Here is a 26,172-nt window from a genome sequence, read left to right as displayed (position 1 = left end):
CCACCATGCCCAGCTAATTTTTTCTATATATTTTTTAGTTGGCCAATTCATTTGTTTCTATTTTTAGTAGAGATGGGGTCTCACTCTTGCTCAGGCTGGTTTCGAATTCCCGACCTTGAGTAATCCGCCTGCCTCGGCCTCCCAGAGTGCTAGGATTACAGGCGTGAGCCACCGCACCCGCCCAGATTTGTTCTTAAGATTTCTTAAGATTTCTTTGGCTATTTGTGCTCTTTTTTGGTTCCTTATGAATTTTAGTTTTTTGTTTTTTTTTTAATATTTCTGTGAAAGATGATGCTGATATTTTTTTTTTTTTTGAGACAGAGTCTCACTTTATTGCCCAGGCTAGAGTGAGTGCCGTGGCGTCAGTCTAGCTCACAGCAACCTCAAACTCCTGGCTCAAGCAATCCTCCTGCCTCAGCCTCCCAAGTAGCTGGGACTACAGGCATGTGCCACCATGCCCGGCTAATTTTTTGTATATATATATATGTTAGTTGGCCAATTAATTTCTTTCTATTTATAGTAGAGACGGGGTCTCGCTCTTGCTGGTTTCGAACTCCTGACCTCTAGCAATCCGCCCGCCTCGGCCTCCCAGAGAGCTAGGATTACAGGCGTGAGCCACCGCGCCCGGCGATGCTGATATTTTGATAGGAATTTTTTTTTTTTTTTTTTTTTTTTTTTTTGCTGAGACAGAGTCTCACTTTGTTGCCTAGGGTAGAGTGAGTGCATAGCCTAGCTCACAGCAACCTCAAACTCCTGGGCTCAAGCAATCCTATTGCCTCAGCCTCCCGAGTAGCTGGGACTGCAGGCATGTACCACCATGCCTGGTTAATTTTTTCTATATATATTAGTTGGCCAATTAATTTCTTCCTATTTATAGTAGAGACGGGGTCTCGCTCTTGCTGGTTTCGAACTCCTGACCTCGAGCAATCCGCCCGCCTCGGCCTCCCAGAGTGCTAGTATTACAGGCGTGAGCCACTGCGCCCAGCCTGATACGAATTACATTGAATCTGTAGATTACTTGGGCAGTACGGACATTTTAACAATATTCTTCCAATCCGTGAGCATGGAATGCTTTCCCTTTGTTTGTGTCAGCTGCAATTTCTTTCATCAGTGTTTTGTAGTTCTTCTTATAGAGAAGAACTTCTTATATTCACTTCCTTTGTTAAGTATGCTCTAAAGTATTTTATTTTTTTTTTGCAGCTATTGTAAATGGGATTGAGTTCCTGATTTGATTCTCGGTTTAAAAGGAGGAAATTAATATTGACACAGTACTATTAACTAATCTCTCCATCTTATTTGACTGTCACCAGTTTTTCACGAATGTCCATTTTCTGGCTTAGAACCTGGTCTAGGATCCCCAATTGTGATTTGTTACGTCTCCTTAGTTTCTTCCAATTGGGGTGGCTCCTCCACCTCTCACGCCCTTGATGCTTGCAAAGTACCGATCAGCGCTTATACTTGAGCCTGGGAGTTGAAGGCTGCGGGAGCTATGATCACACCACTGCACTCCAGCCTGGGCAACAGAGCAAGAACCTGTCCCTTTAAAAACAAACAAAAAAGAGTACTGATCAGTTATGTTGTAGATGGTCTCTTAACTTGGGTTTGTCTGATGAAAAAATAATTTAGCAAGTATTTTACAAGGAGAAATGTTTTCTGTTCCTGCTAGTGGGGATTGTGTTGGAGGAAAAGCTGACCCTCTGAGTATGTTGTTTGGTTCTCAGTTTAACGGCTATGCTGGAAGCCTCTTCTCAAGTGGGCCCTATGAAAAAGATGATGAGGAAGCAGATGCTATTTATGCGGCTCTGGATAAAAGGATGGATGAAAGAAGAAAAGAAAGAAGGTAAAACAAATTGTTGCCTTTCACAGTGTTTATCTATGTTTTAACTTTTTTTTTTTTTTTTTTTTTATTTTGTGGACGAGGCTCTGGGGCCCCAAGAGCAGGGGCCCCGGAAGTCGCCCTGTTTTAACTTTTTAAAAAGCACTTTGCCTTGCCTTATTTCATACTTGGAGAAAAGTTGCAAAAATAAAAACAATATGTGTGTCTGCTCAGCTTCAAAGCTGCTTGGATCTTGGTCTGTGGCAGCCACACTTGGGCAAGTGCTGGGCTGTTGCAGAGCAGCCTTAGGACCAGGCAGCTGGCAGAGCTTAAGAGCTCTGTCTGCCTTTCCCGAACCCAGCAAAATTTTGGGGGTTACTCTGACTATATCGCAGAGTTATCATCTTTGAGGTAGGCCTAGTGGTGTTGATTAATCTATATCAAGTATTAATAATTTGGAAATGAATTAAAGATGGCAAATGGACATTAAATTCTCATGGATAGGTGGTTGTGGTTTGGCAAGCTCGTTCCACATGTCAGTGTGGTGACATGGCCCTGAGGAGTCAAGCTGGGCCGTGCAGGGAGCAGGCGGGGGGTGTGGGAGGTAGTGCTGGTGCCAGTGTGGGCGAGCATTCTGTCCTTGGGTGCCTGCTCCTCTACAGGGCCCTCGGCTTTCTCTGCAGACCTCCAAGGTGGGCATCTTGTACTGAACTCTGTTCAGCAAATCTGTTGTATTGATGTTACCTCAGAGTACCCTTGTGGGCAACTTTCTGAATTCCCTGTCCATGTCCTAAGGAAACTTATGTGAAGTGAACACATGATGCTGCAAAGTTTAATAACATAGTGTTTTGTAATCTTCTAATATTTTTTATCATAAAAAGAAAATATTCTTATCATAGAATATTAGGGAAATGTGAGTATGTATGGATAAGAGTACAACATTTATTTATAAGCCTAGAAGTAACAGTTAATATTTTGGTTTATTTTCCTGTTTCTGTTGCTTTTTATACATGCAATTTTGTAACTTTCCATGATGTATGCAGAGTTTTTTATTTTTTCAAGATGATGTAGAAGAGGTAAATACAGTTCTTTGGGGAATTTTTTTAAAAAGCTTGTTATTAAATCAAAGTGCATGAATTTATGTCTATAGTAATTAAGTGTGAATGGTTTTGCATTTTAAAGATTTGCTTTAAATCCTTTGGAATTAATTCATTTTAAAGAACAGCAGGCAACATGGGTACATATGGGAAGTCATCATATTAAGGATTTTTTTTTTATCTCACCGTGTTGTACATGCTAGAGTGCTGTGGCATCATCATTGCTCACTGTAAAATCCTGAGCTAAAGCAGTGCTTCTGTCTCAGCCTCCCAAGTAGCTCCCAGTGGCTGGGACTACAGGTGCACACCACCACACCTGGCCAATTTAAAATTTTTTTCTGGGTGGAGATGGGGTCTCGATATGTTGCCCAGGTTGGTCTCGAACTCCTAGCCTCAAGTGATTCTCCTGCCTCAGCATCCCTAAGTGCTGGGATTACAGGTGTGAGCCACCACACCTGGCCTTAAAATATATTTGATTTAGCTGCTGAGAGTGTAGAATTGTCCTTTTTGATGATTTAATTAAGACACATAATAAAGCAGCTTTGTTCAGAATGGACATTCACTATTTCTAATGTATGCACATGTTTTATTTCCTAGGGAGCAAAGGGAGAAAGAAGAAATTGAGAAATACCGTATGGAACGCCCCAAAATCCAACAGCAATTCTCAGATCTAAAAGTAAGTAGCTAGAATGGCATGCTGTTTCTAATGCTCTTACCCTAACTGGCAGAGAAGCAGACTCTCCTGGTGTGGAATTTGACAAGACTTTACTAAATTGCTATGTGTTTCATTCAGGCTTATTGCTTAGAAGGAAGTCTCTGCTTTAGTATGTTTAATTCTGTGTTTATGTGTGTAAAAAACCCTTTCCTCCCCCTACTGTTAAAGGTGGGACAAATGAACTTATTTTCTTTGTAATTTTGACTCCATTTTTACATAAGATTTTCTAAACTATGTCTACTAGGCTTTGATAGAATAATTTACATTTTAGTGATGTAGAGCAGATCTAATAAATTGACTTTTCTAAGTGAAGTAGAAAATCATTTGTGCATCAGAATCCTTTCTAAAGCATGGGGATCAGGAGGCGAGGGGTGAGGGAGAGCATGGTTCTACCTGTGCATGTGAAATTCAGCCAGAGAATTAATGTTTTCGGGGCTGGATGTCTCCAGAGGAAGTTGGCGGAAGTCACAGAAGAAGAGTGGCTGAGCATCCCTGAGGTTGGCGATGCCAGAAACAAACGCCAGAGAAACCCACGCTATGAGAAGCTGACCCCTGTTCCCGACAGTTTCTTTGCCAAACACTTACAGACTGGAGAGAATCATACTTCAGTGGATCCGCGGCAAACTGTGAGCATCCAATAAGGCAGCTGGGGCTCCCTTAGTCTGGTTAGAAGGGCAGTGGTGGGAATGGAGGGCAGTTTTGGATCAGTGGTTCGGGTTAGTGGCTGTGCTGTGGCTGAGTCTGTCTGCAGAATGGGGACATTCTGGCCACAGTGAAAAGACTTCAGAGAGAACAAGTTCTTTGTCATGACCGTGCAACCCAGCAATTTATTCTCTCTCCCTCCCCACAGCAATTTGGAGGTCTTAATACACCCTATCCAGGTGGGCTGAATACTCCCTACCCAGGTGGAATGACACCAGGATTGATGACACCTGGTACAGGTGAGCTGGACATGAGGAAGATTGGCCAAGCGAGGAACACCCTGATGGACATGAGGCTGAGCCAGGTGAGGATTAGTCATGCAATGCTTTCTTACAGATGGCATTTAAAAATTTTTGTTTTCTGATTATAAAATTAATATATGCTTGTTTTTTTAAAAAAACCAAAAAACTGGCCGGGCGCTGTGGCTCACGCCTGTAATCCTAGCTCTTGGGAGGCCGAGGCGGGCGGATTGCTCAAGGTCAGGAGTTCGAAACCAGCCTGAGCAAGAGCGAGACCCCGTCTCTACTATAAATAGAAAGAAATTAATTGGCCAACTGATATATATATATAAAATTAGCCGGGCATGGTGGCACATGCCTGTAGTCCCAGCTACCCGGGAGGCTGAGGCAGAAGGATCACTTGAGCCCAGGAGTTTGAGGTTGCTGTGAGCTAGGCTGACGCCACGGCACTCACTCTAGCCTGGGCAACAAAGCGAGACTCTGTCTCAAAATAAAAAAAAAAAAAAAAAACCAAAAAACTCAAAACAAATCTGAAAATTTCATCCTTTGTAAGTACTTTGTCATGAGATAAGCAGACTTGTGACAATGTAAGATTTCCTGTCCCATTATACAGAGTGGTTGAGGTTCTTTGTGCATTTGGGTCTGGGTGTCTGCCTATGGGGTGCGCAGGCCCAGTGCGCTCAGACTGCCACAAGCCAAGGGCTGGCCCCATGTGTCATATCTACCCTCCCCTAGGAACCCGGGGGCCATGGATAGGTAATGAGGGCACTCATGACAGGTCACATGTGCCCTGTTGATGAAGCGTAAGGTCCTTTCTTTCCTCTTTGCATAAAAAGTAAATGTGGACCGGGCGAGGTGGCTCACGCCTGTAATCCTAGCACTCTGGGAGGTCGAGGCGGGCGATTGCTTGAGGTCAGGAGTTCGAATCCAGCCTGAGCAAGTGCGAGACCCCGTTTCTACTAAAAAAATAGAAAGAAATTAATTGGCCAACTAATGTATATAGAAAAAATTAGCTGGGCATGGTGGCGCATGCCTGTAGTCCCAGCTACTCGGGAGGCTGAGGCAACAGGATTGCTTGAGCCCAGGGGTTTGAGGTTGCTGTGAGCTAGGCTGACGCCACGGCACTCACTCTAACCTGGGCAATAAAGTGACACTCTGTCTCAAAAAAAAATGTGTCTGGGTTTGGCCTGTAATTTCAGTGCTTTGGGAGACAGAGGTAGGAGGATTTCTTGAACCCAGAAATTTGAGGCTACAGTGAGCTATGATCACACCACTGCACTGTAGCCTGGGTGACAGAGTAAGACCCTGTCTTTAAAAAAACAAAAGCCAAAAACAAACAAAAAAACCCCCAAACCACCGCTTCTCAGCCTTTTGGCTAAGATCAAGTGTAAAAAAACCCCAAACCAGTTACAGAGTAGTATGTATAATTTTCTGTGTGTTTTGGGAGAAAAGTATATCCCGTCATGGGTGTATTTGCACATACCTAGGAGGTGTCCAGGGGTATACTCCGTAGAGATCACCACCAGGGAACAAGGTGAGGGTGCTGGATGGGAGCTTGTTTTTAAAATATTTTAAGGAAAAATTTCACATACACTTACTCAGCGTCAAATTACTTTGCAAAAAACTGGGTCAGTGTGCCCATGTAATCATGCCCTTGGCATGTGGCACTGCTGGGTTAGAGGCATGTCATTGCTGTCATTTTTGCCAGTGTGAGAGGCAGTCTCCTTCTCCCCCAGCCTAACCAGCCTCCATTTAGTTTGCATTTCAATTTGTGGTAAAGTTGACTGTCTAGGTACGGGAGCCTCAGGTAGTTCTGTGAAAAGCCTCTTTTGTTGTTTCTTTCTTAGGTTTAACACAGTTGCCATTTATGTTACATGTTGCTTTTTATTATTTCTCTGTCAGACTTGTGTGTGGGATATAGAAATTTTTTCTTTTTTTTTTTTTTTTTGAGACAGAGTCTCGCTTTGTTGCCCAGGCTAGAGTGAGTGCCGTGGCGTCAGCCTAGCTCACAGCAACCTCAAACTCCTGGGCTCAAGGGATCCTCCTGCCTCAGCCTCCCAAGTAGCTGGGACTACAGGCATGCGCCACCATGCCCGGCTAATTTTTTGTATATATTAGTTGGCCAATTAATTTCTTTCTATTTATAGTAGAGACGGGGTCTCGCTCTTGCTCAGGCTGGTTTCGAACTCCTGACCTCGAGCAATCCACCCGCCTCGGCCTCCCAGAGAGCTAGGATTACAGGCGTGAGCCACCGTGCCCGGCCGAAATTTTTTCTTTAACAAAAACTTTATCGTAGTAATTTTGGGAGATAAAATATATGTAACACAGAATTTATCATTTTAATCATTATTAAGTGTATATTCACTGACATAAGTATTTTTGTGTTAGGCGACCGTCACTAGAACTCTTTTTGTCTTCCCAAACTGAAACTCTATCACCATTAAACACTAACTCCCATTCCCTCTCCCGAGCTCCTGGCAACCACTATTCTACTGTCTGTTTTCTATGCATCTGACGACTCTGGGGACCTCATATGAGTGGAATCATACATTATATGTCTTTTTGTGACTGACTTATTTTACTTACTCTAATGTCATCTGTGTTTCAGCATGTGTCAGGATGTCCTTCCTCTTTTAGGCTGAAGAACATTCTGTGCATGTATGTTACATTTTGCTTAGTTGGATTGCTTCCACGTTTTGGCTTATTGTGAATAATGTTGGTATGAACATGAGTGTGCAAATATTTGAGACTCTGTTTTCAATTCTTTTGGGTATATATACCTAGAAGTAGAATTGCTGAAATGTGTGGCAATTTTATGTCAAAATTTTTGAGCAACTGCCATAATATCTGCCACAGCAGCTGCACTGTGTTACAGTTTCTCCATATTCTTTTTTTTTTTTTGAGACAGAGTCTCGCTTTGTTGCCCAGGCTAGAATGAGTGCCGTGGCGTTAGCCTAGCTCACAGCAACCTCAAACTCCTGGGCTTGAGCGATCCTTCTGCCTCAGCCTCCCAAGTAGCTGGGACTACAGGCATGCGCCACCATGCCCGGCTAATTTTTTATATATATATCAGTTGGCCAATTAATTTCTTTTTATTTATAGTAGAGACGGGGTCTCGCTCTTGCTCAGGCTGGTTTTAAACTCCTGACCTCTAGCAATCCGCCCGCCTCGGCCTCCCAGAGAGCTAGGATTACAGGCGTGAGCCACCGCACCCGGCCAGTTTCTCCATATTCTTGCCAACACTTGTTTTCTTCCTCCTTTTTTCCTTGAATATAGCCATCCTAATGGATGTACAGTAGTATCTCATTGTGGTTTCGATTTGCATTTCCTTAATAAGTAGTGATGTTTAACATTTGTACGTCTTCTCTAGAGAAATGTCTTTTTAGGTCTTTTGCCTGTTTTTTTTTTTTTTTTTGTGGGGGCCAAACCACGTGGCTTTATTATACACTCGTGGACGAGGTTCTGGGGTCCAAAGAGAGGGGCGGCCCCAGAAGTCGTCCTTTTGCCTGTTTTTTAAATTGGTTTTTTGTTTGTTTATAGTATAATGATCTGGTATATGCAAGTTTTTATTTGTAGTAAAAGTTATCAGTGCTTTATGATTTCTAGATTTCACTTGTTAGAGTTTTTAAATGCTTACTTTGTTTTTTTCCTGGGATTTTCAGAATTTAATTTTTTAGATATAAATCTTTTTTTCACATAGAAGAAATTTATTATCACAAACTGTTATCTGGATGACATTAAGGATGCTTTCTTCCTTTTCCTTGTGACTACCCACTGGCAGTCAGGATTGTGGGAAGGGGTTCCAGGGACCCTCTGAACAGTTTGTTTCAGATGTCCCTGGTCACGTCCAGCTGACTTTCAGCTTGGCCTGTCTCACAGGTGTCTGACTCGGTGAGTGGACAGACTGTCGTTGACCCCAAAGGCTACCTCACGGATTTAAATTCTATGATCCCAACCCATGGAGGGGATATCAAGTGAGTACTTTGCAGAATCCATGGGTTGGGATGGGAACTCTAGTTGCCTAGAATGTTTTGGATTTTATTTGGGAAATATGCAGACAAAATGTGACATAGGGCCGGGTTTGATGGCTCACGCCTATAATCCCAGCACTTTGGTAGGCCAAGGTGGGAGGAATGCTTGAGGCCAGGAGTTTGAGGTTACAGTGAGCTATGATTGTGCCACTGCACTCCTGCCTGGGTGACAGAGTGAGACACAATCTCACACAAAGAAAAGATCCAAAAAACCCAAAATGGGCTGTAGATGTTCTAAGAAATATATAGTGGATTAGTTTGATTTTCCATTTAAGATACTTCTGTATCCATTCATTGTATACATTAAATGTCTTACAAATAACGTTGCAAGTTTGAGCCTGTGCTCGCTAGAAAGTAGCTTGCTGATTGTGCCCCCATGTCCTGTCTGGACCTTCAGTTCCTAGAATTTGTCTGCAGGGATGCCAGACAGGCTTGGACTGGTGCTGACTGGAGTCTTGAGTTGGTTTGTATCTCTCAGGACATTAAGATTAGTAGCTCATACATTGTTTTGATGATGTGAGCATCTCCTTTCTGGGTTTTGGGCACACCGTTGGCAGCATGGCCTAATGCTGTGTGCATTCCCACTCCTGTAGTGATATCAAGAAGGCAAGACTGCTCCTCAAGTCTGTTCGAGAGACAAACCCTCATCACCCGCCAGCTTGGATTGCATCAGCCCGCCTGGAAGAAGTCACCGGGAAGCTACAAGTAGCTCGGAACCTTATTATGAAGGGGACGGAGATGTGCCCCAAGGTGAGGCGCATTGTAGGGCATTTTCCTGGAATGCCTCACGGTTGCTAGTCCCCCCGAGAGTAAGCTCAAGCTAGAGCAAATCTGTTTGTCTTTTGGTGTTGAAACTACAGACAGTAGGACAGTCTGAGGAGGGTGTGGAAAGTGGGAAAGTGGTTTTTGTCCTGTTCATTTTCACATGGAGTGAAGGTCATTCCACTGTTAGTTTAATGGCAGGATAACCTTAACTAGAAAGAGCTGAAATTAGCTCTTCATCTCCTTAATGTAAGAAACCTAATGGCTGGTGACGACTCTTTTTTTTTTTTTTTTTTTTTTTTTTTTTTTTTTTGAGACAGAGTCTCGCTTTGTTGCCCAGGCTAGAGTGAGTGCCGTGGCGTCAGCCTCGCTCACAGCAACCTCAAACTCCTGGGCTCGAGTGATCCTTCTGCCTCAGCCTCCCGAGTAGCTGGGACTACAGGCATGCGCCACCATGCCCGGCTAATTTTTTATATATATATCAGTTGGCCAATTAATTTCTTTCTATTTTATAGTAGAGACGGGGTCTCGCTCTTGCTCAGGCTGGTTTCGAACTCCTGACCTTGAGCAATCCGCCCGCCTCGGCCTCCCAAGAGTTAGGATTACAGGCGTGAGCCACAGCGCCCGGCCTGGTGACGACTCTTAAAAGAATAATCTAGCACTTTTGTTTTTGGAGGTGGAGTGATTAGACAAGCTTTAGAAAATATTATGAAATCCTCTAAGTGCACATATACTTTGTTGTGCGGACTGGGATGTTCTCGACAGGGAAGGAGGCCCCATGAGTAATTATTCTAGGACATGAAGTGCAAATCATAACTTCCCAGGCAGATATAAAGTCTCTGCTTTCTCTCTGGACTTATCCTGCTGGGCAAATTGTATTTTTTTCATGGAGTGTCATATGTGTCCCTCATTCAGATATAGTCTCTGTGTTCCTGAGCGTTGGCATAATGGAGAGCTCTGGCGTGGATATGTTTGAGGCCCAGCTGGCTGACTTTCATAAAGTCTGGGGGCCTCAGGATCTGCTTCAGAGGCACCTGCTTCTCTATCATGGCTTCCAGTCTGCCCATAGCCTCATGCCTTTTTCTTTGGCCTGACAGAGTGAAGATGTCTGGCTAGAAGCAGCCAGGTTGCAGCCCGGGGATACAGCCAAGGCCGTGGTGGCCCAAGCTGTCCGTCATCTTCCACAGTCTGTTAGGATTTACATTCGAGCAGCAGAGCTGGAAACAGACATTCGAGCAAAGAAGCGGGTTCTTCGGAAAGGTGAGCCTCCCTCGGTGGTGCCCATCGACAAGCGGGTGCTCCTGGGTACTCCTCGTCCCCTGAAGGAGGTGTGCTTGCTCCACTTCTGGTGCCTGTGCTCTTGGGAGCAGCTTTTCTGCTGCTGGCTCGGGCTTTTGGTGAGAGTGGTTAAGGAACCAGTGACATTTTCCAGGCCTTATCCTGGGTTGGGTGCCCTCTGCCCTCGGACCCTGCTGGGGGGACGGATGTTGGTGGGGGAGTTCCTATCCTGGCTGAGATGCCTCTTTCCAGCTGTGTGGCCTTGAATGTGTCAGGCCGTCACTCTGGTACAGGCTTTCCTCATATACACGATGAAAACAATACTAGTTCAAGACCTGCCTCTTGGGTCTCTGGAAGGCTAAATGAGATGGTCTCTATGAAGCAGCAGGCCAAGCCAGCATCTGGCACATAGTAGGCCCTTTTTGGGTGTTAGTCATTTTCCCTGCCAAGGAAACACCAGAGTTGCACATTGATTGGACAATTTCCTGCAGCCTCTGCTATCAGCCCATAATCAGAGAAGTGAAGAATAGTTTGCCTGCCTGGGAAACCAATTCTATCCAGGCCTCACTGCCAAGATGGAACTCTGTGGGTAGTTTACTATTCATTACTTTGGATTCATAGGAGGAGCACTGTTTCTCCCTCTACCAGAACTGTGTAGTTGATGCTGCTTTGTAATGTTCCAGAACAGATGCTCATCAGAGGAGTAAACCTGTGCAGATGGCTTATTCTACATGAATTTGTAGCCTGGGTAAAATAAGGTATATTTTATAGAATCCAGGGCAGTTTTCCGTGAGGTTTTTGGCTCTTGTTTCTTTTTTTCTTTTCTTTTTTTTTTTTTTTTTTTTTGAGACAGAGTCTCACTTTGTTGCCCAGGCTAGAGTGAGTGCCGTGGCGTCAGCCTAGCTCACAGCAACCTCAAACTCCTGGCTCAAGCAATCCTGCTGCCTCAGCCTCCCAAGTAGCTGGGACTACAGGCATTCGCCACCATGCCCGGCTAATTTTTTGTATATATATTAGTTGGCCAATTAATTTCTTTCTATTTATAGTAGAGATGGGGTCTCGCTCTTGCTCGGGCTGGTTTCGAACTCCTGACCTCGAGCAATCCGCCCGCCTCGGCCTCCCAGAGAGCTAGGATTATAGGCGTGAGCCACCGCACCCGGCCGGCTCTTGTTTCTTTATACATGTGTTTAAGTGAAATATCAGGTAGAGGTGGGCTACGTTGGGGCTGGTGTGCTGAGCTTCAAGGCCATGCAGGGCAGGGCTCTTCAGTAGAAAACCTCTTATCAAATGTAGCTTCTGCCGGTTTACTGTCTGTGTTCATTAGAGGCTGGATGAAGTCTGCTTGTGTGTGGCTTGTGTTCGCCAGTTCTCCCTGGCTCTGTTGCACACATGTGCGTGTGCATGTCCATGCGTGTGGTTGAAGGTGCTCTTGTTGGTCAGGTCTGGTTTCTTGATTGCAGCCCCATGACCCATCAAGTGCTTAAAGCCAGCGAGGCCAGGAGCAGAGCGCTAATACCTGTCTCAGTTTGTAGAAATCAACTTATCTTTTTCAGCCAGGAAAACAGTTCTTTGATGGAGAGCATGGTAAACTCCGGGTAATTAGCATTATTTATTTAGGAAAGCTCTACTGAATTCCCCCTGCCACAGTTTGATGAATGGTCATGAATGTCTTTGTGGCCACTCCCTGCTAACCACTAGATTGTCTGGGTTCATTTCCAGTTGGCTTTAGGTTTGGAGAGGGGAATGTGCTTGTGGAGGTGGGGAGTGTTGAGGGAGCTTCTGCAAAGACACCCTGGGCCTTGGGAGCAGCCTCCTGGCTTTGTTGTCTCTCAGGCAGAGAAGCTGTGCTAAGGTGGAATGAACTTTGTTTTTTTTTTTTTGAGACAGAGTCTCACTTTGTTGCCCAGGCTAGAGTGAGTGCCGTGGCGTCAGCCTAGCTCACAGCAACCTCAATCTCCTGGGCTCAAGTGATCCTGTTGCCTCAGCCTCTCAAGTAGCTAGGACTACAGGCATGTGCCACCATGCCCGGCTAATTTTTTCTATATATATTTTTAGGTGGTCAATTAATTTCTTTCTATTTTTAGTAGAGACGGGGTCTCGCTCAGGCTGGTTTCCAACTCCTGACCTCGAGCAATCCGCCTGCCTCGGCCTCCCAGAGTGCTAGGATTACAGGCGTGAGCCACCACGCCGTCCTGGTGGAATGAATTTTGAATCACCAGGCTGGCCTTTGCCGCTGCTCCTAACCCTGGTCCTGGCCTGCCTCTTTCCTTAGAGTGTTTCTCAAACAGCATTCTTTTTTCTGGGGTGCCTGGGGCAAAGCTCAGTATTTGAAGGGTCTGGTTTTTGAAATGAAGATGACAGCCACCTCCATCAGTGACTTAGGACACCTGCCAGCCCCCAGGATCCCTGGTAGGGCATGTGTCTCTGTGAGCTCTGGGTTAGAGTTGGGCAGCTGGGAGAGCAGGCGTTTTGGGTGCTGAGGCCTGAGGAAACTGCATGTCCTTGGGCAGGTGCTTGACCTCTGAGCTTCGGGGTCTTCTCTGTGAAAGGGCGAGGTTTTCCAGGATGGGGGATGGTGCAGCCTCTGAGCTCACTGGTCAGGGTGCCCTGGAGGGGCCAGGCCACTGGCTGTTCCCTGTCTGCTCCTCACATGACATGTGGGGAATGCTGGGTTCTCCTGCTAGTCAATGCAGGAATATGAAAGTGCAGTTGTTTTGCACCAAAACCATGTGCTCTGGCTCATGAAGTATGGCATCTTCTAGCAGCCATCACCGGTGTGTGGTAGGGCACAGGGACAGCACAGCCCTCAGCTCCATCAAGTGTCCTCCCTGCAGGCTCAGTGGAGTCAGGAAATCATGTTGGCCTCTGCATGGTCACATCCTCACAGCTGCATGTGGAGTGCAGAATACCTGTTTCTGGGCCTGCTTCAAGGGCATGTGGCTCCTTTCCGTGTGTTGTCTGACGATGGTGCTTCCTCTGCTCCTGCTGATAAAGCCACTGCCCCCTGAGGAGTCTTAACATGGTATGATTTGGAAAGTACCAAATTGGTCAGTGGTGGTTGATTTTATTGGTTTTAGCACCGCTCCTGTGGGCTGCTGATGAGATGCTAATGGAAATGTACCGGAGCACTGTCTCCCAAAAAGTGAAGGCAGAGTCCTGGGGTCACCTGTCTCTGGGTGAAGTTAATGACTCCACGAGTTCAGTCCCACAGGAATACTCTATACTTTAGAGTCTTAAGAAGTTCACCTCCACCAGTATGAAGAAATAATAAGGAGAAGTAGTTAATATGTAGATGGATCCTGCCCTCTGCCCTCCTCAAATGCTTGGAGAGCAAACAGGAAAGCAGATGTGTAGTTCTGTGTTCTCTTTCTGTGCCTGGTCCCCTGGCTGGAGGTTAGGACTTTCTTCTTTCACTGCTGTGCCCTCTGCTATCATCTTACCTGGTCAAGGTTCTTTACCTGGATAGGTGACCCAAATCTTTATCCCTAAAGGGTCTGAATCCTTGGTGGTTTTGCTTTTCTTAGCTGCTGTAGTTTCCATTAACTTGTATCCTGGAAACAAATATTAAAGTCCAACTTGGGATCTGGGCTCCAGACAATCTTCTCAGAGTATGACAGCAACTTATTCTTACCTTGAAGTCTGGTCAGTGTCTGCAGCCAGAGCTGGTGCACGAGGATGTCAGAGGGAGCCCTGGCGGACACACCCTCCCCTGGGACTAGACCTTGTGACAGTAGGGTTCTCGGGTGGAGAAGAAACTGATTCTGGGGGAGCCACTCAGACAGCTCTGCTTATTCCTATGCCTGAGTGTTCTGGCTGCACAGCGTCCAGCCCTGTAGATTGGTGTCTGTTCACAGCATTTATTGCACTCTGTAGGGTTGAGGACTGTCCCTTCAGGGTGTTTCAGCTGGTGCTCAGGGGGCCTCAGGCTATGTGGCAGGCCCTGGGTCTGTGTGAAGAGTGATTGGTAAGGCCGTGTTCTGCGTGAGTCAGTGAAGCAGTGAGTGCAGCTCTGCCTTTTGGTTGTCTTTCAGTTGACCAGCCAGACGATGGGTGATCACTTAATTTCAGGCTGGGGCAGCTGGTGTCGGTGTGCTGTGCAGAACTATGTGCAAACCATAGTGGACTTTTTCTTTCCCAGTATCTTGGTCTGAAGGAGCTCTCCGGAGGCTGCACGTGTGGGCTAAGGAGGGAAGGCATCTGCCCCAGGGCTTAGGCAGCTTACCTGTGCTTTAGCTGTCTTTGTTCCACCCACGTTTCCTCTGTGCTGTTTCCACAGCTGCTGCACCCACCCTGCCTTGTGCTTGGTCTGTCAGATGATGCCTGACATGTTCATGTGGGCAACAGGTTGCACAGTCACTTAGTGTCCCTTAACCAAATGTTCAGTCCCTGCCAGGGCCCAGCAGTCAACCAGGGCCCATTTCTCAGCAGGAACACAGGTGTCTGCAGGAGAGTGTAGCTTTCTTCCATATGCCTGTCCCGCTGGACCTCCCTAGAGGTTGGCACAGTTAGTTCAAGTGTGGTTGCATCTGTGGGGTCAGAAGCAGCCTGGACTTCAGCTTGGACCTTGCTGAGCTGCCTGGTGCTTTGAGCCCCAGCACTCCAGGATGCCTACGGTACTCAGGAAACAGGTGGAAAGACGCCTCCAGGTGCTCTTCTCCCTGCGGAGCACAGGGCCTGGGGCCTGGGGCATCATCTTCCACGGTGGAAGCGGCGGCTGGATTTTCATCATGGAGGAAAAGGTCTGACATGCCGCCTACTGTGGGATCCTTCAAAACTCCACTGTGGCCGGGATCGGTGGCTCACACCTGTAATCCTAGCACTCTGGGAGGCCGAGGCGGGAAGATCACTCAAGGTCAGGAGTTCGAAACCAGCCTGAGCAAGAGTGAGACCCCGTCTCTACTCTAAATAGAAAGAAATTAATTGGCTAACTAATATATATAGAAAAAATTAGGCCAGGAGTGGTGGCTCATGCCTGTAATCCTAGCACTCTGGGAGGCCAAGGCGGGAGGATCGCTCAAGGTCAGGAGTTCAAAACTAGCCTGAGCGAGACCCCGTCTCTACTAAAAATAGAAAGCAATTAATTGACCAACTGAAAATATATATATAGCCGGGCATGGTGGCACATGCCTGTAGTCCCAGCTACTTGGGAGGCTGAGGCAGGAAGATCGCTTGAGCCCAGGAGATTGAGGTTGCTGTGAGCTAGGCTGATGCCACGGCACTCACTCTAGCCTGGGCAACAAAGTGAGACTGTCTCAAAAAAAAAAAAAAAAAAAATTTAGCTGGGCATGGTGGCACATGCCTGTAGTCCCAGCTACTCGGGAGGCTGAGGCAGCAGAATTGCTTGAGCCCAGGAGTTTGAGGTTGCTGTGAGCTAGGCTGATGCCACGGCACTCACCCTAGCCTGGGCAACAAAGCGAGACTGTGTCTCAAAAAAAAAAAAAAAAAAAATTAGCCGGGCATGGTGGCGCATGCCTGTAGTCCCAGCTACTCGGGAAGCTGAGACAGGAGGATCGCCTGAGCCCAGGTTTTTGAGGTTGCTGTGAGCTAGGCTGACACCATGGCACTCTAGTCTGGACAACAGAGTAAGACTCTGATTCAAAAATAAAAAAAACCTCCACTGTGTGAGGCCCGTGGGGTTTGTGGGTCTGTCGTCCCCTCTTTGGCCTGCCTATCTGGACATCTCAGGTACATGTGGCTTCCCGATTGGCCAGGTCTAGTTAGTGTAATAATGTCCCCTAGCGCGGTGTGCTGTGTAGCAGGCTGCCGTCTGGCTTGACCTAGGAGAGGGGAAGGGGCCTCTATGGGATTTTCACAATGTGCATAGGGGAGGGAAGCCCTGTTTGTGAGTGGGGAGTTGCTTCTGCTGGTGAGTAGGGCTCAGGGAGGCTTAGGGATCACATCCTGGCTTCATCCAGCCTCCCCAGATGGCCCAGTCTGTGCCCTGCTTTCTTGTGGGGTTGTGGATCTGCTCATTCTGTAGCTTTAACTCTTAGGTCTGTCTTCAGCAAGCTTGGCCCATGTGTTTACAAGAAACAAAACCCTTTGGGGGCTGCCTTAGAGGCATATTCTGGTTTCCTGTCTGTGCCTGAAAGCTCAGGTTGTGTTCACTGTTAGCTCCCTGCAGTCCCTATCACCTCAGCCAGGGCCTTCCTCTGATCCCCATCTGCATCTGCCCTGTATTGTGGGCTTTTTGGTAATATATCTGAAGAAAGAACTCGCTGCTTAAATGAAGGTTTGAAAGCTCCTGGACCTCAGATGTCGTGGTCTCTGTCCCTCTTCCTTGATGCTTCTCTGCGTGTGGTGAAGGCGCCTTCTCCTCCTCCAGGACCAGGAAGGAGCAGGTGCTTGAGGCCCCTGGTGCACAGCAGCCTGGGCAGACGTGGATTCCAGGCTGGTTTCTGCTGTTTTCCTGTGATGTCTGCTCGCCCACTCACGCACAGCCACCTGGCTGGCCCTTCCTCTTTGGTGGCTGCCTTCTCGTGTGTACATTATTTCTTTTTTTTTTTTTTTGAGACAGAGTCTCGCTTTGTTGCCCAGGCTAGAGTGAGTGCCGTGGCGTCAGCCTAACTCACAGCAACCTCAAACTCCTGGGCTCAAACAATCATACTGCCTCAGCCTCCCGAGTAGCTGGGACTACAGGCATGCGCCACCATGCCCGGCTAATTTTTTCTATATATGTTAGTTGGCCAATTAATTTCTTTCTATTTATAGTAGAGACGGGGTCTCGCTCTTGCTCAGGCTGGTTTCGAACTCCTGACCTCGAGCAATCCGCCCGCCTTGGCCTCCCAGAGAGCTAGGGTTACAGGCGTCAGCCACCGCGCCCGGCTACGTTATTTCTTTTTAAGATTAATTTTTGAGCCTGTAGGAAGTGGAGCTGATGTGCAGCACTGTGTGCCCCCCTGTGCCATGGGCACTAACTGTGCTGTCTCCTCTGTCCCACCCTCACCCCCACCCCCCAGGGGGTGTTGTGGGACAAATCCCAAGTGGTATATCATTTCATTGATAAATGTTTTAATGAGTGTCTCTAAAAGGAAAAGCCTCTTTTTTACAGATAATCCAGATACCATGCCACTTCTAAAACAATAGCAATGATTTTTAGCATCATTAGATGCCCATAGCATTCACATTCTCCCAGCTGTCCTCCCAGCACACACCATGGCATGTGTGTGGTTGATTTGAATCAGGATCTAAACAAAGTTTAGTTTGAACATCACCATTTGGGTGATACGTCTTTTCTGGGTTCTTTGTGGGAATCGGGTCATTTCGCCTGCAGATTTCCTTGTATCAGGATTTGCCCACTGGACCCACGAACTTGTTTAACATGTGTCCTCTGTTTCTTGTATCTTCTTGTAAATTGGAAAGTAGATCTGGAGGCTCCGCAGACTCCATTGTTTATTTGTTTATTTACTTGCATGAAAGTGTCAGTGGCGATGCATTGTCAGGACGTGAGGTGGCTCTCACTGCCCTCCCACCGGGTCGAGGGTGAGTGGTGGCCCATTGTTCTTCCTGGGGACCCACAGCCTTTGTGTTCCTGCCTTGGGCAGTGGCTGGTCACCCTGTCTGCCCCCGTTATTTCATGAGGGTGTGCAAAACGAGATTATTTTTCTGTCACTCTTTTTGCTTTTATTGCCAGAATTATTCTTTTTTTTTTTTGAGACAGAGTCTCAATTTGTTGCCCAGGCTAGAGTGAGTGCCGTGTGGCGTCAGCCTAGCTCACAGCAATCTCCTAGGCTCAAGCAATCCTGCTGCCTCAGCCTCCCAAGTAGCTGGGACTATAGGCATGCGCCACCATGCCCGGCTAATTTTTTGTATATATATTAGTTGGCCAATTAATTTCTTTCTATTTATAGTAGAGACGGAGTCACGCTCTTGCTTAGGCTGGTTTTGAACTCCTGACCTCAAGCAATCTGCCTGCCTCGGCCTCCCAGAGTGCTAGGATTACAGGCATGAGCCACCGCTCCCAGCCCAGAATTCTTCTTAAAGAGAACGTCTCTCTGTGTTCTGCAGAATAGCTGCCTAATTTGTTCTCCTTTCGACTGTCAGAATAATGAGTTTGTTTCCCAGCGTTCTCCAAAGTGACTAAGGGTCTTTTGTTGGCATTGTCATTAACTCTTTGACATTTTGTATTTCATGGGTTTGAACACATTGCAGTTATTTTTCTTCTGATGCTTTCCGCAGGTAGCAGTTACTGTTCTTACTGGTCTCCCGCCCATTCCATCATTGTCCAATGGGAGTCCCTTCTTCTTTTAAGTTTTAGGTATTTTAATTTTAAGGAAAAACATGTAATAATGAGGTCTTTCTGACACTGGTAATTTTTCTTTTTCTAAATATTTTTAATAAATTACATAGATCTCCTTACAAAATAGGTGTGATGCACACCACCTGGGGGTAGGACACGCTTGATGTTTTGGTAAGGTGGGGCGGGGGGAGGAATGGCAGGGGCAATATATGTAACCCTAACACTATTTGTACCCCCATAATATGATAAAATAAAAATAAATAAATAAGTAAATAAATTACATAGATCTTAAGGGTACACATACCGTTTGATTTCTTCACAAGTGCATACACCCACATAGCCCACACTCTACCAAGACAGAGGACATTTCCATCACCCCAGAGGGTTCCCTAGTGCCTCTCAGCCAGTCCTCACACACTGTCCCCAATTCCTGGCAATTACTCTTCTGATTTCTTTATTTTATTTTATTTTAGACAGAGTTTTGCTCTGTTGCCCAGGCTACAGTACTGTAGTGTCAGCCTAGCTCACAGCAACCTCAAACTCCTGGGTTCATGTGATCCTCCTGCCTCACTCTCCCGAGTAGCTGGGACTACAGGTGTGCGCCACCGTGCCCGGCTAATTTTTTCTACTTTTAGTAGAGACGGGGTCTTGCTCCTGCTCAGGCTGGTGTCGAACTGCTGAGCTCAAGTGATCCTCCCGCCTTGGCCTCCCAGCGTGCTGGGATTACAGGCATGAGCCACTGTGCCCAGCCAGCTTCTCATTTCTTTACCAAGATTAGTTTTGCCTGTTCTCAAACTTCATATAAAAGGAACCAGATGGTGTAGACTCTTTGGGTACTGGTTCCTTTTGTTCAGCATAGTTTTGAGTTCATATGCTGGACTTTTGAGTTGTCATATGCTGGGTCCTGTTGATGTGACCCTGGCGACCCTTGATACTCCCTCGCTCTCTGCTACAGCAGGACGCCCTGTACTTGTCTTGTTTGTGTCTCCCCAGACCTGCAAGGATCCACTGAAGGGTGGGTATGCTGTCCTTGACTGTCACCAGGGGAGGGTCCGCCTCACCCTGCTGGCAGCAGCTTGCTCATAATGTGAGCCTCCTCTTTGATTTCCCTCCCTGTGACCTGATTTCTTGTTTGACCTTGCCCAGCTCTTGAGCATGTTCCAAACTCAGTTCGCTTGTGGAAAGCAGCTGTTGAGCTGGAAGAGCCTGAAGATGCCAGGATCATGCTCAGCCGAGCTGTGGAGTGCTGCCCTACCAGCGTGGAGGTGAGTTGGCTGGAGTTGGCTAGGCTCAAGCCCCCCCCCCAAGGCCTGAGTCCAAGGTCAATGTCTGCTCAGTGTCTGCTGGTGGCATAGTGGAGCACTGAGCTCACCCAGGCTGCGGTTTCTGGGAGTAGAAGGCGGTGTGGAGTCCCAGGATGCTGTTCTGTAGCAGCTACTAGACAGGGCAGACAGTGGCTTTGGGTAGTCACACCCCTGGTGGAAGTGCAGGAGAGAATCTCAGCTTGTCACCGACCACTGCAGAATATTCTCTGCTTGGCATTCTTTTAGTGGCCATGCCTCCTAATTCAGCCCAGAGGGTGTCATGGGAGCTGACAGTGGCAGGGTGATAGAAAACAGTGCTCTGTCTTTCTGCCAGCCCAGCATGAGGTCAGCTCTTTGCCTCAAAGTTAGCAGGATTTCTTTAGCTTTAAGCGTTTCAGTTCACAACATTCTGTGCAGTGATTATTAGTCTTGGTTTTATAATACCCAGTATGTCTTTAATTATCCTAAGGAGTATTGTGAAATTCTCTAAACAAAATTAATCTTATTTTATTTACATAAAAATAAATAGAGCCCATACACATTTTGGGGTGGAATGTTGCAGAATCAACAATGCCTAGAGCATGAGAACTCTGGGAGGCTGAGCATTCCTCTGTCCGTTTCGCCTGTGAGGGCAGCAGCCATGTCCTGCCAGCTTATGTCTCTGGCACACTGTGTACATGTGACCAGTGTTGTGGACATTTGACCAAGAATCTTACCTACTGTCCTGCTAACCAGAGTCACTAAATATTAATAAGTGCAGAAGCATAAATGAGCAGTGGATCAGGGGAGAAATACTACTGTGAACATTTTGCAGGCTCTGTTTAAATGGCCCTTGCAAGCTTTCATTGATGTTCTTTTTTTTGAGATGGGGTCTTGCTATGTTTCACAGGTTGGTCTTGAATTCCCGGGCTCAGGTGATCCTCCCCTTCGGCCTTCTGAGTAGCTGAGATGGCAGGCACACACCACTGCACAGTCCTTGCAGGTTTTTGGAAAGAACCTTTTGGCAGTGCTGTGGGCCTGTTGCCGTGGGTTCACCATCTGGCTTGGAGCTGTCCTCTCAGTGTGCTCTTCTTTCTTTCTGCTGATATCTTCTTCTGCAGCTCTGGCTTGCTCTGGCGAGGCTGGAGACCTATGAAAATGCCCGCAAAGTCTTAAACAAAGCGCGTGAGAACATTCCTACAGACCGGCACATCTGGATCACGGCTGCCAAGCTGGAGGAGGCCAATGGGAACACACAGATGGTGGAAAAGATCATTGACCGAGCCATCACCTCGCTGCGGGCCAACGGCGTGGAGATCAACCGCGAGCAGTGGATTCAGGTAGGCTGCAGTCAGGTGTTGTGATGTCTGCTTCAAAAGTACATGTCCTCCTGCACGTTGGAGTCTCATGTAGGGTAAGGGGCTGCTGGGTGGCTCTGGGAGTCCCACACTGGCAGGAGAAGCAGGCACAGGTGTAAGTGATTGGTCATGCACCACTTGTTATCGCTCTAGGTGGATTCCAGACCTGGGCTTGTCTTGGGGTGAGTACTGCTGAGGCGCTGTCAGTGTGCACACACACGAGACTACACTGCTTTGCTCATAGTGGTGATGTGTCCTGAAGAGAATGACAGAAAGTTTCATGGCTTCTTTCCCTCTTCCTGCCCTCTAACTTTTGTTATAGACTTAAGGCTAGGGAATCCTCTAAAGTACATCTAACCTAACCACTAGGTCTTGGGTCCCCTCTATTGCCTTCCTCCACGGAGCCGTCCACTGAGTGAGCTCCCTGTCACGTGGCTCTGCCAAGCGGAAGGCGCTTCTTTATGTTGCTCACGCTGTGACGTCCCAAAGCTGCATTCTCCCGGGGCCCTCCACTTCGCCTCCGCCCCTCTGTCCTGGAAGGCAGCTCCACACCTCCCTGCACCCTCTCTTCCTGGGTGCCGCCTGCTGCCGCAGTTGCAGTGAGTGTTCTCCCAGCAGCCTGAGCCACGTGCCCCTCCAGGGGTTACCAGGCGGTGCCGTTGTCTCCCTCTTTGTCCTCTCCTGAGGAGGCTGCCCAGGCGTTAATGCCACTTCATGTTCCTGTGCTTCCCAACCCAGAATGTTTTGTTGAGCCATGTGGCCCTCTTCTGTGTTTGGGCAATTTTGATTTGTTTTTTAAAAATCTCAGGTGCAGGCCGGGCGCGGTGGCTCACGCCTATAATCCTAGCACTTTGGGAGGCCGAGGCGGGCGGATCGCTCAAGGTCAGGAGTTCGAAACCAGCCTGAGCGAGACCCCGTCTCTACCAAAAATAGAAAGAAATTAATTGACCAACTAAAAATATATATACAAAAAATTAGCCGGGCATGGTGGCGCATGCCTGTAGTCCCAGCTACTCGGGAGGCTGAGGCAGCAGGATCGCTTGAGCCCAGGAGTTTGAGGTTGCTGTGAGCTAGGCTGACGCCACGGCACTCACTCTAGCCTGGGCAACAAAGTGAGACTCTGTCTCAAAAAAAAAAAAATCTCAGGTGCAAGGTGTCAGGTTATTTGTCTTGCTAAAATTTAACCATCTGTTCAACCTCTTTATTTCTTTAGTCTTTTTTTTTATCATGTTGTTACCATTTTGGTGCTCTCCTTTCTTTTGTGTCAGTCCAGGTTTACAACCGATATCATTTTCCTTCTACCTGAAGGACTTTAATATTTTTTGGAGACTGATTCTCACTCCATTGCCCAGGCTAGACTACAGTGGCATCATCACAGCTCACTGCAGCCTTAGACTCCTGGGCTCATGCAATCCTCCTGCCCTAACCTCCCAAGTAGCTGGGACTATAGGTGTGCACCACCATGTCTGCTACTTTTTTTTTTTTTTTTTTTTTTTTTGAGACAGAGTCTCGCTTTCTTGCCTAGGCTAGAGTGAGTGCCGTGGCGTCAGCCTTGCTCACAGCAACCTCAAACTCCTGGGCTCAAGCGATCCTCCTGCCTCAGCCTCCCGAGTAGCTGGGACTACAGGCACAAGCCACCATGCCCAGCTGATTTTTATATATATATATTAGTTGGCCAATTAATTTCTTTCTATTTTTATGGTAGAGACGGGGTCTCGCTCAGGCTGGTTTTGAACTCCTGACCTTGAGCAATCCGCCCGCCTCGGCCTCCCAGAGTGCTAGGATTACAGGCGTGAGCCACCGCGCCCGGCCTCTGCTACTTTTTTTAAAAAACGTATTATTTTAGAGTCAGGGTCTCAAACTCCTGGCCTCAAGTGATCCTCTTGCCTCAGCCAAAGTGCTGGGATTACAGGTGTGAGCCACCATGGCTGGCCTTGCTTACTTAATTTCTTCAAATCTGCAGTGACTCTTTTCTGTAGCTCATGCTGTGGACCCTCATGTGGCTTCTCTGTGCACACCCTGAAATCTGCTTTCCTGGGATCAGGAGTACTTTCCTGCTGGATGGCCTGTCCGACAAAATGCCTTTGGGATTCGTCCCTTGCCTGGGCTGCTGTCTCACCTCCTATGCGCAGGGCTTCCCTGCCCGACAGATTGATCTGTTTTGATCAGTGTTTCCTCCTCTTATCAGTTTCAAGTCTTGAGTTCCAGTCAACAAATATAAATGGTTTTGAACTTGTCTTTTACTTGTATTACTTTGGAAGTTTCTTTAGCATAGCCACTGAGTGGCCTAATACAACCTACTATGCACTTTCATACATAGTAGGTGCTTACAGTTTGTTGAGGGAATAGGTATGGCTTCAGTTGCTCAATATTTATCAAGCACTGTTGCGCTGGAGGCAGGGACAGATACATCTGTGACCTGGACACAGCCAGGTGAGCGCCGTCACCCCCAGGGCACCAGGTGTCTCGGTTCTCACCGTCCAGCATGGCATGCTCCATGTCGGGCACCTGCAGCTATGACTTCAAAATTAAAAACAAGTTTTTCATCCCTCTTGCAGGATGCCGAGGAATGTGACAGGGCGGGGAGCGTAGCTACCTGCCAGGCGGTCATGCGCGCTGTGATTGGCATTGGGATTGAAGAGGAGGACCGGAAGCACACCTGGATGGAAGATGCTGACAGTGTGAGTTTGGCTACATGGACGTTTGTCTCCATTGTGGAATTTCTGTGGGGAATGGCAGGCATCTATTAATAGGAGGCTATTTCAAAAATATTTTCATTAAAAAACAAACAAACAAACAAAACGGGTGCAGTGGCTCACACCTGTTACCCCAGCACTTTGGGAGGCCAAGGCAGGAGGATCACCTGAGGTCTGACCAGCCCGGGCAACATAGTTGAGACCATGTCTCTACGAAAAAATAAAAAATAAAAATATTTTTAATATGCTTGTTTTAAATGTAGTTGCAATTGAAAGGAATACACAATTTTGTGTTAGCCTAAGTTTAAGTGAAGAGCTAACGTTTTAAGTTCTTCCTGAGTGGACAAGGAGCCCAGCACATTAGCCCAGGCCGTGGTGGGGGGGACCAGCCTGGGAGGCAGGCGTGGTTCACCACACTTTGCAGCTGTTTACCTCTGGGTTGTTGTGCATTCCCCATTTCCACCATAAACGGCTCCTGGGAAAACACTCTGCATACAAACTGTTTGCCTTCTTTGAGGTTGTTACTTCCTTAGCATAGGTGTCCAGAGAGAGATTAAGGGACCAACATTGATAAACATATTTAAGATACTTAATACTATGTGGCCTCTTTTTTTAGCTTTTCATTTTGAAATGAAAATTTCAGACATGCAGGAATATTGCCAAACTGTGCAAAGAATTCTCTGATCATCACCCAGATCTACCTGTTTTATCACATTTGCTTTGTTCTCTCTTCACGCACAAGCACACACCCTAGTCAGTTTCCTCAAGTATTGAAAGTGAGTGTAGGTGTGACACGCTCTAGGCATGTGAGTGTGTGTTTCTGTAAAAGAAGACATTCTCTCACACAACGGCCGTCACCTCACACGACAGTTACCAAAATCAGGAAGTTAGAGCTGGGACAGGGCTCTCGGAAAACGTGCAGACCTTAGTCAAGTCTAATGCAGTGCCTCCGCGTCCTGTTAGTGAAAGGAAAGACCGGCTGTGTTCTGTCGGGAGCCCCCATGGGTTAGTCTGAGGGACAGCCCCGTCTCTCTTTGTTTTTCATGCATCTGAAATTTTTTTATGTCCCTTGAGGCATATTTATTCTTTCTTTTCTTTTCTTTTTTTCTTTTTTTTTAATTTTTTGAGGACCACAGACCAGTAATTTTGTAGAATCCTCTTTGATCTGGGTCTTTGTGGTGCTTCTTGCTGGGTGGAAGGAGGTCTCGCACCCCGTTCAAGGCCTTGGGTCCCCCTGGCGTGTCGTACGCAGGGGCAAATTCCTATTCAGCTCTGGCCAGCCGGCTCAGGTTCTGCTGCCAGGTTACTCCACTGTAAGGTGACTGTTTTTTCCTTTGTCATTAGTAAATATTTTATGGGGAGACAGTTTGAGACTTTGTAAATATTCTGTTTCTTGCCAAATTTTAACTGACTAGTTTGAGGATCCTTAATGATGTTTTTTGTCCTGAATCAGGTATTACTATGGCATTTGCCAAATGGTGATTTTTCTAAATACAGTTTCTCATATATTTTATTAGTTGGAATTCTAGAGTAATGAAGAGCTTTCCTTTCTTCTTAATTTATGTGTATATTCACTTCTTTTTTTTAATAGTAAATTTTTACTTTTAATCAAGTAACACATTGTCATAGTTTCAAATGCCAAGTAGTTTTGTTTTCATTATGAAAGCCAGTTCCCTGCCCCATCGTCCTTTGGAATCCATAGTTTAGATAGCCAGGGGGAATGATGCTCAACTCATTTAGCTGTTACTTCTGCTGCTTGCCACCATAATTCTAAATAACATTAATAAACAGCAATTCTTTTTTATTTAAAAAAGTTCCTGTTTTGTTTTTTTATATTCACTTCTGTACATTCAGATGGAATGAGAGCAGAAATCCAAGAGACGTTTTAGTTTTTCTCTTATTTTTTGTTGTCTTTTTCACATGTACGGGGGCGAACACAGCTGTTTCTCACACTGC

At 46.7% G+C, this 26,172-nt stretch overlaps 1 protein-coding gene across 1 annotated transcript in view; it reads left to right on the top strand.

Annotated features, from left to right (window-relative positions):
* Window positions 1–26,172, top strand: part of PRPF6 (pre-mRNA processing factor 6) — a 44,137-nt gene that overhangs the window by 4,369 nt on the left and 13,596 nt on the right. The window contains exons 3-12 of the mRNA XM_076010789.1: window positions 1,722–1,840; window positions 3,511–3,589; window positions 4,078–4,254; window positions 4,479–4,634; window positions 8,449–8,543; window positions 9,194–9,350; window positions 10,460–10,622; window positions 20,026–20,144; window positions 21,284–21,502; window positions 24,079–24,201. Of these exons, the coding sequence (XP_075866904.1) occupies window positions 1,722–1,840; window positions 3,511–3,589; window positions 4,078–4,254; window positions 4,479–4,634; window positions 8,449–8,543; window positions 9,194–9,350; window positions 10,460–10,622; window positions 20,026–20,144; window positions 21,284–21,502; window positions 24,079–24,201 (1,407 nt within the window). The remainder of the gene's footprint in view (window positions 1–1,721; window positions 1,841–3,510; window positions 3,590–4,077; window positions 4,255–4,478; window positions 4,635–8,448; window positions 8,544–9,193; window positions 9,351–10,459; window positions 10,623–20,025; window positions 20,145–21,283; window positions 21,503–24,078; window positions 24,202–26,172) is intronic.

Source organism: Microcebus murinus, chromosome 16, assembly GCF_040939455.1.
Source record: "Microcebus murinus isolate Inina chromosome 16, M.murinus_Inina_mat1.0, whole genome shotgun sequence".
Lineage (NCBI taxonomy): Eukaryota > Metazoa > Chordata > Mammalia > Primates > Cheirogaleidae > Microcebus > Microcebus murinus.
Note: the sequence above shows the minus strand (reverse complement) of the source record. Positions and strands in the feature narration are given on the sequence as shown.